This window comes from Caloenas nicobarica, chromosome 3, assembly GCF_036013445.1.
Source record: "Caloenas nicobarica isolate bCalNic1 chromosome 3, bCalNic1.hap1, whole genome shotgun sequence".
In the NCBI taxonomy this organism is placed as follows: Eukaryota; Metazoa; Chordata; class Aves; order Columbiformes; family Columbidae; genus Caloenas; species Caloenas nicobarica.
The window spans coordinates 31096631-31113381 of NC_088247.1; the positions used below are offsets into that span (position 1 = coordinate 31096631).

Below are 16751 nucleotides of genomic sequence, written 5' to 3' on the forward strand. Positions count from 1 at the left end.
GCACATTATGCAGATAATTAAGTGCGAAACAGCTTAATTAGAGAAGGCATGCTTCTCCACTAACACATACAGAGTGAAAGCACAAGGAAGGAATTCAGCTGAACTAATCCTTCCTGGTTTTCCAGACTAGATCTCAGGTATGCAGAGAAAACTGACTTCCGCTCCCCACTCCTGTTATCACCAGTCAATAGTACTTACCCTACAAAAGAGGAAAAAAAATTGTAAAGTAGCACACTACTCACAACATTCCATTATTTGCTCGTATGGTATGTCCATAGAAAAGGTGATGTTTCCAACAAAGTATGAAATGCTGGTAAAGTGAAAATGCTTCATAATTGCAGATAGTATTGTCAACACCATCTGCAGCTTTCCAGCTGGTTACTTGAATTAAAATACAGCTAAAAGACTTTCAGATGGCTTTCAACAGTAATTGCATTAAATAGATGATGGTAAATATTTTAGAGCAGTCTGACCTTGAGAAACATTTCTATGGAACATGTCACAAGTTCAACTCAATAAATTTTAGTTATTCCTTCTGAACTAAGATATTACAAAACAGGCTGACATAATGACATTTTTAATCAACTTATTCCTCCATATATCATAATTTAGATTAAGTTATAGTGAATAACCTGAAATAAGGTAACTACTTACTATCCAGAATGATTGTGACTACTACTGACATTTGGAACACAAGTGTACATAAGAAGCTACCAAGCCTCCGACAGAAAACTGCCAGCCTTTTGGGAATACAGTGCTGACCAAACAAAGCCAAATAGCCAGGATTCAAGACTAAATTTTTTTAAGCAATGGAAAGTGCTAATAGCCACAACTGCCTGAAGAGTCCATTATCTTTTACTTCAAGTCCACTGATGAAGTTTTTCATTCTGGTGAATTAGAAAACCCTTAGGCTCAATGTAGTAACACTTTCAAACAAAGACTTCTCCCAATAAGTGAATTAGCTAGTTTGAGTTACAAGGATAAACAAATCTGTTGATAAACAAAGTCATTTTATGCACTGAAAACTCAAATTATAAGAGCTTATTTACAGATAATGCAGTCTGTCTTTTCTGCACCTCAAAATACAATGAGCTTTCACAAAAGCACATAGAAGCAACTAGTTTCTTAGGGAAGAATTACGAATTGTGAACAACACAATTTAAAAGCATTGGCACTCTTTGGGAGTCAGTGCTGAGGTGCAGACTTGTTTTACTTCTTCATTAATCAGCTAGACAATGAAACAGATTATATCCTCTGGAAATCTGTAGATCAAACCAGGAAGATGTGGGGGCCCAACACACTAGATGGTAAGACTCAGAGGGACCCTATTTTTCTAGGCCCCTTGTAATAGTCCTCAAAGTTTAACAGAGAGAAATCCTGCACATGGAACAAAGTGACACCATGCAAAAGTGTGGGCTGAGGGTTGACCAGATAAAATAACTTTGCAGAAAGTGACCTCATGTCCCAGTAGACAAACAGAACATGCAGTTTTCAGTGTTCGTTTGCAACTCAAAAGTGTAATGGAATACCAGGCTTCACTACCAGGAGTACAGCCAACAGGTCCAGGGAAGTGATCACTTCTTTCTACTCTGACTGCGACAGCACCAATTTGGGCTCCCCAATAAGAAAGAATCATTGACGAACTGGAACGAGTCCAGCCAAGGATCACTGCAACAGTTAGAGCACATAGCATACTATGAAGATGTGTTTGTTCAGCTTGGAGTAAAGGTGCTTGCAGGTGTGTCTTACTGCTACCTTTGCTGTCTAGTGGGGTCCTACAAAATACAGGGCAAGATTCTTCCTAGACCTGCACAACAGAAGGACAGCAGATGACAATTACAGCAAGAAGTATTCTTATTAGATAATAGGAGAAGCTTCATCATCAGTTTAGTCAAACACTGAAGCAGGCTGCCCAAAGAGGTTTTAGAATCTGCATCTGTGGAGACATTCACAACTCAATGGACCTGAGCAAACTGCTGTCCTCAACCCTGCTGGGGCACTGGACCAGACTACCTCTTGAGGTCCTGCATGTGCTTAAAATAATTACATTTCACATCACATGAAGGTAGATATAGTCACCACAGATAGATCTTACAATAAACATGGTATTTCAGATGGAAAACCCAAACTGAGAATAAGAATGTCATCCACAGACAAATGAAGTTTACATGGCCAATTTCAAGCATAACCTAGTTTTGCTTAAAATACACTCAAAACTATTTCCAAACAAAAACCTGCAGCTTTACTGTGCTAGAATGTATAAGCATTGCATATTCCAAATCCTAAAAGCACTGAAAGCATGGCTTCAGGTATCCAAGATCACTTAGTGTTTCATATGGCGCTGCAGCCAATCATTCCGAAGTTGTGTCGCGAAAAGCAGGTGCTGCTTGCAGTCCAACTTGCAACTGTAGCTTCAAGAATGGGTTTGATGTGTTTCTAAACTTAAGTTACACATGGAGTTAGAAAAGGTTTGAGACTTCTCCTGGGATAGTGTAATTAAGGGCAAACCTGCATTTCTGCCTTACAGGCTTTATTTCTGGGCCTACAACTGGCCTGTGCCCCTACTCACAGTTGAAATCATCTGACTTGGATAGGAACATTTATATGGGATGATGGTTAACATACACCTCTGGTACCTCAGATGTAGCAGCACTTCAACAGCTGTGACATCTTAAACATCTTTCTAGGCTCTTGTTGATTTCCAAATATTGTTTCTCATTGTGCTACTGAGATATGATGACACTGTTTTACTATTTACTGCAATTCCCGTGCACTTTATGTGACTTAAGACAAGCAGCACCTTATATCACAGAACAAACAACATTCGTACAGGTCAAGTCAGTTCTACATTACAAGAAAAGAAGTCAACTGCCTCTAAATAGTTTTTAAGAGATGTTCATATTTTCTTGCCATTGCTTTCCTGTAACAAAGCTAAAAAGCATTTTGACACATAGAATAAACAACCAGAGCAAGAACAGTTGGCTTTGGATGCTGTAACTCAAGGAACACAGCTGGAGAGACCACTCAGACACCGTCTAAAAATGTTTTCTTGGCACCTACAAATAGTATCAATAGTAATGTTTTTCTCTGCCACAGTGTATTAGTATTTCAAACAAAATTTAAAAACCACTAGATTCCTATGAACTGAGCAGGTACAGCACTAAGATTTCAGGCTCAAAAATGGCCTCAAAGAAACATGCTTTTACTTATCAGAAACTAAGCAACAGTAGTAGATGAAGTAGCCTCTGGATTATTTTACTGGAAAGATTTAGGATAGCAAGTGTTCTGCTGGGTGATAGAATGCTTCCTAGACAGGTACACCCCTTTAGCAACTCAATAATGGAAACTATGGGCTCCCATAGAGCCTTGTTATTTTTATAATGGCAACATTTTCTTTATAGCACCACATGCAATGCTTTCTCAAATTCCAAAACAAAAGGAACTTCTTAATTGGATAGCTCATATTGGAGAAAAGCGTGTTGCAAATCAGACCAGTTATGAAAGACTAGGAAATGTGTAAGACCCATGAACTGGCTACATGTGGCTATATAAAACACAGAAGTTCTATTTTTTAATTTTGTCTTGCAATTCAACATTTCACTAGGAAAATCATGCAAACATTTACAGTCAATTTATAGTGAACAAACTGACCAAAAAAGTTAAGTAACTTTGCCCATACAAAGAAACTGCAAGAGGAAGTTAATGTCCCACAAAAAACCATGACACTTCAACTAGGTAAGAAACCAAGTGACCTCTAATGGTGTAAGACCCATACAGCCATATTACATATTCACTGTGTACTGTCCAACTATTTTCTCTTGAGAAGCAGTGACACTTCACTTCCAGCACAAATACCCGTTGAGTGATCAGAATCCCTTCTAACCATCGGAGGGAAAAAGCGCTATGGTACTGTAAGCAATCCTGAGACAGATGTACTGTTCTCCCTTATCAAAAAAACCCCAAACAAAACCCACAAAACACAAAAAAGTGGAAATAAGTAATAAAATTTAGAAAGAAATACTCTGCTAAAGATTGAAACCTTAGAAGATGGCACATGGACTTATTTCTTGTTTTGGCTTTGGTCACAGATCAAAGTGTTCAGATGGACAAAACAAAATAAGCTTCATGAATCTTCATATATTAGCAGTTATATCAAAAGCTTTGTAATTACAAGTTTCCCCTTTGCTTTTGTACCTATAGTCTTGCAACTTAACATCTTCATCCATGTTTCTCTAAGTCTTAAGGTCACTCCAGGACTTCAACTTCCGCAGAAGTTTAAAACTGTATTTCATGTACCACTTTGACAGGTTTCTCTGGAAACAGATTCGTGAAGTGGCAGTAACAGCTGCCCCAGCCACAAATACACTTTTTAATTTTCTTACAGCTAAACAGGGAAAAAATGACTATGTGCTTAGTTGCCTGTTACTCAGCAGTTTTCTACAGAGTTTTTCCATATATTCTATTTGAGCACATCCCTACTTTTTACACGTTCTTCCCTGCTGTGAGATAGAAATATATACACATACATACATATACATATATACACATATATATACACACAAAATTAATACTAGCCTCATTCAGGTGTTGAGCCTGTCTTTGCACTTCACAATCCAGCCCTTCTGCTGCTGCTACTTCTCTGGTTTTACTAGCTCAAACTCAATCTACTACACAAAGCTTTAACGATTTTTAGTTTGTGGCATCTCATTCCAGTTACTTCTTTCCCTCAGCTAACTTTTTGCAGAAATTGCTTAAACCTTCAAGTAGTCATTCTTTCAGCTTTCACAATAATGCAAGTATTATAGAGATTTACAACCATTTGCCTCAAGATTAACTGCAACAAATTTATCCCTTTCATCCCTTGTCAAGATTGAAAAGCATGTTGGAAAACATACGACTGGAATGGGTGCATTCAGATATAGCAAGAATATGAAAACATTTCCCAACTGGTTGTATGTAGCTCCAGTAGCTCCCCATTTGAAGAGATGCGAATCACTAAGCTTCCAATATTTCAAGCTGAGAGCACTTTGAAGTACTACAGTGCGCTACAGAAGCCTGAGTACCAAAGCACTCAGATGTTAAACAGTTTGCAGCTATCTACAGTATTTTTAAATATAAGTCTAACATGCAAGCACAAAAACCTGCCTGCTGTTTTATCCCAATTGTTTGGTGGGGTTTTTCTGTAGTTTGTGTGTTTTTTTGTCATTGGTTTGGTTTTGGCTTAGCTGGAAGTGAAATTGCACCTAACAGAGACCTGTAGAAACCAAAAGTCTAGCTGGATAAAGTCTAGTCCAAGAACCTACCTTACTCAACAAGAGCTGCTCAGTAGGTTTGGAATCAAATCCTGCCAAAGCAAAAGATGTAGCAGGCTGAGGAGCCACAAAATTGGAAACCAGAGACTAACAAAGAACCTGGAGAAACTATTTGGGACAAGGTACCATTTAGAAGGCAAACTCTGCTTCTCTTTCAGTGACTGAAGCTATGGATTAGTTGCATCTGATACCTCATGTTACATATCTGCAAATCAAACCAAACCAGATATAAACTTAGAGAGCCAGAAAACTATGCAATCAATGTGAATCAGACTGTTTAGTCGGATCTGATTTTGTAACAAAAGTTAAAGTCTGGAAAACCAATAGCTATTTGCAGTTACTTTGCAGTACATTAACTACTGTGGCACTCATACAACTTCTTGATGATAATTACACACTATGAATGTCTACATTAAATAGTTCAAGAATCTGCAAGTCCCATCAGTGCTATCAGGACTTAATAGCATAAGGAGGCTTCCAATAATATCCTCCAAGATTTTGTGCTGAAAGGAGAAGAAATAAGTCACTAGTCAAAGTTTTTGAATGCTAAATAATGAGAACAAACTCATTGAGTGATATGTGTCACATAATTTTTTCCAACAGTCGACTTTAAACGAGGTATCACGCACAAACAGGAAATGCAGGATTTAGTTGCAGAAACAGGGTACTACATCTTACAAAGAAGCAAACGCAACCAAGCTTTAACTAAATGTAGGCAAGAGTTTGGCAAGAGTTCTCACCACTTCCCTTTATACATTCAAAGGGCCTATCAGTCCTCTTCTTGCTATTTTAGATTTGGAGTTCATCCTAGCACAGCTATGACATTATAATTGAAAACTGCACCCAGCTATAAGGTTTCTATTTTAGTTTGGTTACAGAGAATCTAGAGGGTGCCAAGATTTGCATATATTAACAGTCAAGAGGAAAACCATTTAATGAGATTCAATGCGCTAAACCTGTTAATCTCATTTCTCATAGGTTTAAAGGATAACTTGATTTTCATATTTATTAAATACCTTCAAGTGAAGAAAACACTAATGCTACAAGGCCATGTGTATAGTGAAAAGGTACCGCTGTAACCAATGACTAAAATCTGAAGCCTTGTTAATTCCAAACAGAGGTTGTCCTTTTTCTATGAGGAAGAGATAAGCCATTGGATCAGGCTGCAGAGGAAAGAAGTGTTCTCCATATTTCATTTCTAACTAGATACCTTTTGAAATCCTACATAAAATTTAGGCCAATTACAAACACTGGCCAGATGCATTTGAACAAGCCATGTAATTGCTGTTTCTTGCCTTTAAACTGCTGAATTTAATTTGAACTTCTGCAAGTGATGTTTTCCAAGTCTCCTTTGAACATCTTATTTTTAAGTAACTGAGGGCGAACAACTCGTTTTAAAAACACAGATATTGATAAACTTTGAAGGCAATACCCTAGGGATGACCATGGATGCAGGATTCAGAAAGGAAGCAGCCAATGGACAGCATAACCTATCATTTTCATTCTAATCAAAACACTTTCTATTAGCTACCTACCACATTTTCCAGTATCAGCTTAGTACAAGGTTAAGCTTGCACCAGTTCAAACTTCTTGCAACTACCTTACACCACTTGACCATCAACATTAACCACATTTTTGTCATGTCCTTTCCACTCGCCTCATACTGCCTTTGGCTGCCCACTTAAGAATGTCTGTCCTATGTGAGAAGGATTGTTTTCCTCATCCCGAGATCATGCTACATGGAAAACAATTTGGAGGATGGAGAGAAATGACATTTTAGCAGACTGATCTTGACCTCTTACTATCCCCACACAGAATACCTCAGATTCTGTCCTTAGAAGTATTTATAGTCAACTAACACTCAAAGAAGCATTTGAGTAAGCAGAGCAACTTCCAGTGCTGGAGCTATTCTCGAGAACAAAACCAGTTATAACAAGCATTAAGGAATCAAACTTAAAAGACTCAATGCCAAATTCTTTCAAATAAGAAGCTGAACATGAATTAGTGATTTACTCATTAATGATGCTCTGAATACAATGGCTTCCTTCCCACCCTTTCCCATCTTCTGCCTCTTTCAGACACAATTTATGATACAATTGACTAACGCAGTCATATTTCTCTCACAGTTGAAATAGGATTTGCCCAGTCCAATGTCATTCATCCAACCCAGCTGCAGGACATGTCCTAGCAGTGAAAAAGACCATGTCCATGAATTGATCCTTTCAAATTCTATTTAGCAAGCCATACTTTAAGATGGATAGGAAACATCTAGCAAGCTTCACTAGCCATAGTTAAAGGCTGATGTCTTAGTTTTCTGCATTGCTGTTCTTGAGCATGTTATGTAGTGAATTCATCAGCTCTCTATACCAAGATAAAGAAATAATTTGATTACACCAGCAAAAGCAACTCCCAACACTTCACTGAAAATATTACCAATATATGTTATAGTTAATGTTTCTCAGTGATGAAAATATTTGGTGGCATTGCTGTTTACAGAGAGGCCAAATATGATACCTTCTTTTGGTAAGAGAACTGCCTATATTAAATGGATCACTTTGTAGACAAAGCATTGGTAGGTTTCTTACTCAAAGCAGTACTTACACTAGGTTAATTTATTCCTTTTAAGAATGGGTGCATACCCCTCAACTCCTTGTAAGGAGTTTCAACTCTTATTCCAAAGTACTGATAATATCAGAACATCTCACTTTACCATTGGGATTAAATCCAACAGGCCATGGAACCAGGATGTTGATCTGAGAAGATAGCATGCAATTGCTTTACTGCTACACTCCATTTAACATTTCAGAGTATTCAGTAAATGAAGCTTCTGTCCAGTTGTGATCACTGGAGAAGAGGTAGTTCAGAGCAGCTCATACCTGTTCATAGTGGTGGGACCTAAACAGGGCTGTTTGGGGTCAAACATGCACCATTGTGCTTATTTATATTGAGTTCTCATGATTATAGAAAACTTCAACAGTGTTACGTACAAGTAGAGATTCAGAGTAAAGTACTAGTAAGGTCATTCAGTCAAGTAACAGGAACATTTACAAAGTTCTCACTAAAATCCTTCTTTAGGCTTTTTGGGAAGTATTCTATAACTTTGTAAATTAATTCATTTAGAACAGCTATTTGGAAGTAGTAATCCATGGTCATAAGATACTCAATACAAAATTACTAATACTGAAGGTTCTGAACAACTTGCTTGTGCTTTCACTTTGCATGTCTCCTGGATTTCTCTGAAGGAAAAACAAAGAGTATGCTCCTGTTTCCACATTCATACTTGGGTTCCTTTCCAGCTTGAGTAATATCTACATCTAGTCTTTATTTAGGCTAAAATACAGCCTGAGGTCTTGCACTTGTTGAATTCCAGATGGCAAGAGAGTCCTGTAAGGAGGTGCAGATCTAATCAGCACAGTAAGTCCTGCTCAGTTCAAAGCCTTGGAAATGGAGTTCATCTTGTTTCTTCCCCACTGTACATGCAGTTGGAGTCAGTGCAGGTCTATGCAAAACACCGAGCAGATAAGACTGTACCAAGCATTTAGCATGCCCCAGCTAAAGCTCATTTCCCCAATTAAGGAAATGAGAGAACCCAAGCCAAGGGGATTCATAGCATGTTATGGATTTAGAGTGAATGATGCTTAAAAAAAACCCCAACTTTCACAGTTTTCTCATCTAGAAAGAGGCAGATAGTGTTAATCAGATCTTAAAATTAAGGCTGGAAAAAGTCTTGTATGCAGGCTTGCAGCTGAGTCATTGCTCATTTACATTAAATCTCATTAACCTGTTTAACTAAACCTATACCAAGTTTTCAAAGTATCAGTCCAGCTGCAAGAATCTTAATCACATAACTGAACTCCTTTGCTTGACCTTATGCTCAGCTGAAGTGCAGACCCTACAGTTTAACTGGCATCAGTCCTGGAAAACAACAATCAAATTAGATCTTTGCCCAACTGTACTGAACATTAAAGACTAATGCTTGTTTTGCCTATAACAAATATATTAAATTTTCTGCTCCAAAAGACTATTTTAAAAGTCTATATTTACCATAACACAAGTGTTTTGTGCAAGATGTTTAAATGTAACTAAGAAAAAGTACTTCACTGAGTTACAAGATGCAGTTTACTCTATTACTTTTTGGCTTCTGTTCTGTCCCATGTAGTTATGTTGTCATTAGCTCTGGCATTCAGTGTAAAGTGAATTCAGCTCCTGTATACCAGGAGTAAATAGAAACAAGCTTTGCTTCATGAAAGCAGACAATGTAATGCTAAACCCCTTCAAATTATATATTTAACTGTAAATACTTAATAGTGTGTTTTAATTGCCTTGTGGGGTTTTTTTTTCCCCCAGAAAGTGAAATTGTCCTTTTCATCAAACTAACACTAGTTTGAAACATATAGAAAACACTGTTCATTAAAGCCTGAAGTTTTAACAATGTTGAAGTTTGAGAGTACTAGTTGCTATAACAAGATCAAATCAGGTCTCTTCTACCATCTCAGAAAGAAAAAAAAGGACTTAGTTACAATAAGTAGAGATCATATCTACAATTTCTGAGTACTCAATAAAACAGAGCAGATTGCTATAGGCTTATCAGCACAGCCATTAAAAGGTCATAGTTTATTTTATGTTTAAGAAAAAAATACATGTTAGAATTAATTCAGTTTAAATAAAAGAAAGTGCTGAGAGGACAGATCAATATTCGCATTTAGTTCCAGTTCAATGGTTTACATAAAACCACAGTACCAGAGAACTCAATAAAACCTACGAGTGCTCAGCCAACCTTTATCTTAACTTGAAGTTGCATCTGTTTTTGCTCTGTGCCTAGTATCCTTAAAAAACAAGAGAAATTGTATTTAAAAATCTAGTTCCTACCTTTGAAATGTTTTACTTGATAACACATTCTATCTGATCACAGAGCATACAAGTAGCATCTACAATGATTATTCTTATTAGTTTTCATTATCAGGTATTAAAAATGTGAAGTATTCCAAGGCAAGCATTACATTTCCACTTTTCAAAATTAACTGGATAAAACAGTGAAGCATTTCTACTACCGCAACATTTTTTTTCAAAGCTGAAGCATTAAAAAAGAAATTTTTCTTTCCTTTTTAAAAACACTTCAATGGTCTGACTGCATCTGTAGTTAACAGAACTCCACTATGGCCTTTTGATCACATTAACGTTCACATTTAAGAAATATCCATCCATCTTCTAGTTACACTAGGCTAGCATAGGACAGCATATCAATATCTTCTCCACCACTCTCCTATTGAGAAAAGAGAACATGACTCAAAGCTACTCAGTGCAACAGCACACGTTAACGATGGCAAACCAAAGCCATCATTTACATATGCCAACTTACATTCGGGCACATCAGTACAACAGTGTTAAGCATCAGCTATGTTGTTTCCATTGATCAAAGCAAATTAGGAAAAAAAATCATGCAAAGTATTCAAAGTACTCAAAAAATATCAAATAGATGGAATTTAAGTTTCAGTCTAACCCCAGTTCCTACAGTTAAGCACAAAGTCTGAAGAAATCATACTATTTGAATTTCTCCCAGAGAAGTCAAGACTAATGAGCTTGTCGATGCCAGTGACTATATCCTTCTCCCAATAAATAGTAGCCAAGCCAAGAAGCTGTTTACAAGAAAAAGATCTCTACAACCTGCTCAAAGTTATCTGATTTTGAAAGATAATAGATTGTTCTGTTCTAAACTCTGCCACAGAAGAGTTTCTATTTTTAACCATAAAAATATGGCAGCCAAAACATGAACTGAATGATTACAGGTCTAAAAATAATCATCAGAAATGAAGGTGGATAAATGATTTATTTGAAGTACGAGTGGAGACAAGAGAAAAATCCATCTCCCTTGGGAAATGATATGAACCACCAGGAATAAGACTAATACCCACCTACTAAATTTGAAGATGAGTTTAAATACAAGGGAACCACCTTGCAAAAGAGACCCCAGCCTGACAGATTGCAAACTAAGAATGGCACAGTTACCTCCACTACTACAAAAGTTATTTAAAATTAAATGCTATCTTTCCCAATAATAAAAGATGGAAGAAAACCCGAAGAACTGCTCAGATCTTCTGAAAGTATAGTCAGAACTCAGTAGTTACAGAATACTGACAATAAGACGAGAACACACGAGAAAACTATTTATCTTTTCTATCAATTAACAAACACTGCCAAGCCTTTTTGTAAGTATATAAATGCATACATAAATCCAAATCCTGTTTATACAGAGGACCTGAGGGTTTGCCCAAGAGATAACTGAGAGCTTCAGCCTGAAAAAATCTAGACCATTCTGAAGGCCATAAATCTTTTGCTCAGATTTCATTTTTTTAAACAAGAGATCAAAGCAATTGACAAAACCTATGGTGATGCCAGTTTCAGTAACACAATGACTAGTGCAATTCAAATTGTGCAAAAATTGTTTAAATGTAGAGGGAAAGGAAGAGGAAATGCAACATCATAAAAATCAAATCCTGCATGATTTCAAGTAGCTTGTTGCTTTTTAATGAAACCAGGCTAAAATTAATTCCCAGCTTTAGCCAAGTTTCATAGAGGAATAAAGACTAAATAAAACATTACCATTCTCTCAAAGAAATTCAGCATTAAGGCCTGCCTAGATGGAAAGTCAAGGAAAGCTCCACAATTATCCATCCACTTGCTAGTCACTACTTGAAGCTCTAGAATATCCACAATACATCATCTTCCCAAATAACTGGTTAAAAAGGGTTGGTTAATAACATAGACAAGAAGGAGTTACACTGGATGTTAGAGGGCATGATAAATTTGGAGTAAGAGGACTACACGAAAACAGCCTAAGATGTCAAGTTCCACTGGCATTGTTGCTCATGGAACAGCACATATTTACATCTTAATAAAAACTGCAGAATTCTCTTAGCTGTAAAATTGCACTGAGAAGTTCAGATCATAGTTTTCCTGATTACATTGTGAAATTTAATAGAATACTTCTCTGCATGTTCATATGATAAACATATGTACTGAAGTGACACTTCAGATGCTGAAGGTTAGGGTTTATTTTTAAGGTCTTCCACAAACATGTTAAAGCAAATAGATTTTAAAGTTACCTGGAATGCATTGTTACACATGGTTTCTACTATAAAAGTTATTTCTTCAAATGAATTAAATAAGCTGTAAGGAAGCTGTTTTCTGGACATAGCTATCCATCAGGAGTTCATATCAGACCAAAGCAAATCAAAGCCATAAAGAGATCGAGTTGCATATTACAGCTGAGCATACACATTTAACATCAGAATGCAATAAATTAATCTTACCTTCAGGTGCATCTGCATCACAGACTTTAGATATAAATGTTGTCACATTCCTTGTCTGGCCATCAATTGTCTTATTACTCTGCGTCATAAATACAGAAGATTACTACAGCCAGCAATGCTCTTCCATATACAATGACAGTCACTGAAACAAACATCTCCCAATAAATTATTGATCTTATTAAAAAGGCTGTGACAAATGTCTTACAGTATTCAAAAGCATTAAGATTGGTTTTGAACAGTGTAAAGTAAACTATAAGTAATATAACATGAACTTTTCTAAATATGCTTCATTTAAAATAAATTAACGGCTTGTGTTCTTTTTGAAGACTTCAGAAAAATACAAACATCTCTGAAATTAAAACCTTTTAGTTGTGCATAAAACGAATTTGGAATTCAACTTTAGTGATGAAGACACCATGGAAGTGTTAGGCTTGCATAAATGATACCAAAACCAGTTTGCTTCTGGTCTAAAAGCCTAATGATAGTATCCAATATACTTAGCCAGAGTGGAGGAAGAAAAACTACACTGAAGCGAACTACTGAAAACCCAAATATTCCTGTTTAAGTGTCTCAAATCTTGGGAAAACCGACTCTTTCAGAGACAACATGAACTCTTTATGTATCACCCTGACTTTTGAATAATTTGTGAATAAATTTATCAGAGTTCAATGCAAATAATTTATACTACATTGATTCCTTCATACACTAATTCACTTCAAAGGGTCTCATATCTACTGTAGTTACTTTCACCCTCACGATTTCCTAAATAGGAAGCCCTCTAAAGAAATCAGTACAGGTCAACACCTTTTCTCCTTCAGGCTGAAGAAAACATGTGCCTTAAAACCTACCAGAAATCAGTGCAAGCTGGCACATAAAACTACATGTTTCTCTGACAAGTCAACTGAGAAAGTTTATCAATATTAAGTAAATTCAGCTTTTGCTCTGAACATTAAAAAAACCAAAACACACCCAAATGTCTACCCTAAAAACCAGCAGTTTGTATGAACAGTTAACTTCATTTCACACAAACACATAGAACCGTGAAGACAACAACTGCCTTAAAAGAAACTGATCCAAAAGGAGTAGGATTAGGCAAAGGAATCAGGAACAAAAGTGGAATCAAAAGTAGGAGGACAATGTGTAGATAGAAAAATAGGATAAGAACAGAAGGGACAAAATTTCAATTATTGAGTATACATTTAGCAGTGGTCCAGCTCCAGCTGGCTGTCACCATTACAGCTTACACTGCTCAACCATGGAGAGTGCTTCTTTCAAAAGAACAGCATTATATATGGTACAATTATATACAGACATACAAAAAGACAGAACAATCAGAATCTTGCCATTTTAAAGTTTTGTCTTCCTTATCTTTATTCATTTTGATTTTAAAATAGTAGGAATTTAAAATACAGCATGCAACAATAGCTAGACCTGCAGGTTTCCTCTAATAACTTCTATGCTTTTTTCCAGGTCCAATATTATTCTTGTTCTCCATGAAGACTCCCATAATTTAAGACTTCTGACATAGCTGGATTCAACTCAGTGCTTTGCACAGACTCAAGGCACTGGGGTATACCTTAAAGTCATAAAACAAGCCTATCTTTCCCCAGCAATCTTTTCTTCTCTCCTACACACGGCAAAACCTTGTGAAGGTCCACTGAAAGTTTTCTACCTTTTCACAAAGCAGACGTGAAAAAAATGAAAAATGAAAAATGTATTCCAAAGTAGAGATATAAAGTAAAGCATTTCATGGTATTAATCCTTCTTAATGATGCTAAGAAGAATGGCAATCTTACTAACTCTGTCAGCTGAACACCATTTTCATTTTTACATAGCTAGAATTTCTAACATCAAATTTAAGATTCTTGAATATTTAAGTGGTACTACGCAAAGTAAACTACACAAGTATTAAAGAAAGCAAAAGTAGTTTTATACAAAGCTAACTCACATAGAAAACAAGTAAGTCGAAAGTTATTACTTAAAGGATTAACTAAAAACTAACATCATTATAGTAAGACTCAGCAAGAGTTCAGTATCACTTCATCCAGTGACAGACAGTAAAGAAGAAACAAAACAAAACAATTCTGTGCTGGCAGAGGTGTGATTGCTACAGGCTACAACTCTTCCAAGCAGGTCCCTGAACAGGCTAAAGTCTGTTCTCCTGAGTCTGGAGTTGTGTTCCTACTATTTGTCCTGTTCTCTCCACTTAGATCCAAGACTGGCCTTGATCATTTCTTCCTTGTTTTTAGCACCAGGTCCAAGACAGTATTGTCGTATTTCAACTCAATTGCCTGTGCCAGGGAGTTGTCATCAGTGCACTCCAGAAGCCTCCTGGATTGCCCGTGCTCAACTGTGCTGCTTTTCCAGCAGATACTTGCATGACTCAAGCCTCCTATGAGGACCAGGGATTGTGAACATGAAGGTACCTACAGGATCATCTGCTCCTTCCACCTGATCAGGAAGCCTGTAAGCAGACAATATCCACCCATGCTGATCTGCCTTCTAATCCTAACCCATAAGCACTTACCTGGCTTATCCATCCCAAGGCAAAACTCCACACATTCCCACTGCTCTCTCACATGAAGGTCAACTCTTCTCCCTGTTGTCCATCCCAGTCTGTCCCTCTCAGAGCCCACACTTGGCCATGGCAGCACTCCACTTGTGTGAGCATTTCACTACATCACTGGTCCCCGTGAGACTGCAGACCTACAACTGCAGGCAAACTTCTAACTCCTTTGTTTCCCCTGCTGTGTGCATTAGTATTCAGGCACTTCAGAAGCACCCAAGCTGTGCTGATTTCTCAGAAAAGATGTGAGAGCTTGGCCCTTAATGCTGTCATCTCAGCACTTTGGTATTGGCATACATACACTTGGGGTAGAGCCCTTTTTGACTCCCAGGGCACTGAGAAAATGAATGGACATAGAAAAGATGCATAAGTGACAGCAGAGATGTATCTACAGAACAGTTCCTCAAAATAATTTACTTAGCATTACGTAGTGGAGCACTCAAATTTCAGACATTTGTGGTATGAGTATTGTCAAACTCTAGCATTCCAGTTACCACATCCAGCCCAAAGCTGAAAGCAGGATGCCTCAAGGGCAAGTGGGAGACAAAACCAAGTATAGTAATTCAATGCATGTGCTTCAAGAGCTGACACATAATTTATTCCTGCTTATGTTCAGGATCAAGAACTTGAAAAGACCTGTTTGTGCACTTGGTCATCTAAGGGATACTTCTGGGTTCCTGCTGATTAAGACAGACTGTGTCCTGCAGCTTAGACCCACTCCTGAATTATCCATGTGAAGGCTGAGGAAGGAAAGTGACTGCTGCTGCTCTGGCCCTCAACTGAGCAAAGTATCAGTGTTACCTAAGGCAAATGCTGGCTTTTTAACTCCTGTCTGGGCCAGGCCAAGTCTTACACGTCCATTAGGTAGAAACATCAGCAAGCAGTGCTCTTTCAGACAAATGAAAAAAAAATTGACCTCATTGAACAGAAATAGCAATTACACTTCAAGTAAAGGCAAAGTTGTGGTTGTGCTAAAGTTTAAAAGGCAGCCTGCATGTGGATGGAACTCTTAACCTTAGTGAAAGGCTACAGAGAGACACAACTGTTTAGCAGACACTACAAAGGTGGTCTTAAGAGATGAAACCAAGCATTCCTCAGTATTCAAAGAGCCCTATGCATGGCCTTGGTAAGGGCACTGTAGGAAACTTTTGAAGGTTCTTTAGCATACAGACGTCATAGCTGAAGGCATTTTTGATTAATTGGGGACACATGCTTTGAACACCCTAATATACAAAGAGTTAAATAAAGCAAGTAGCCCAGGTCCAGCTAATATTTGCCTCACAAGAGCTCCACTTTTCTATGCATATTCAATCATCAGGAAAAGTCAACAGCACTTCAAAGTTAAAAGGTCTTGTCAAGAGTAACAGTCTCCAAAGGAAACACTTCAAGATTCAGAGAATTCTAACCTGTCTAATGCATCACTATAGATTTTGGTTACAAATTAGTTTGACAGGTTACTAGATGGGAAATTACTATAGAGCAAAGAAAAGGAAGAAGTGCTCCTTTTACACACTTTCTGTGAGTCACCAGATACTGACACACATGTTTATCAGCCCACTCATC

At 37.3% G+C, this 16751-nt stretch overlaps 1 protein-coding gene across 1 annotated transcript in view; it reads right to left on the bottom strand.

Moving 5' to 3' along the window:
* Nucleotides 1–16751, bottom strand: part of LMBRD1 (LMBR1 domain containing 1) — a 76609-nt gene that overhangs the window by 2640 nt on the left and 57218 nt on the right. Inside the window, exon 14 of the mRNA XM_065631839.1 lies at nucleotides 12623–12701. Coding sequence (XP_065487911.1) covers nucleotides 12623–12701 — 79 coding nt within the window. The remainder of the gene's footprint in view (nucleotides 1–12622; nucleotides 12702–16751) is intronic.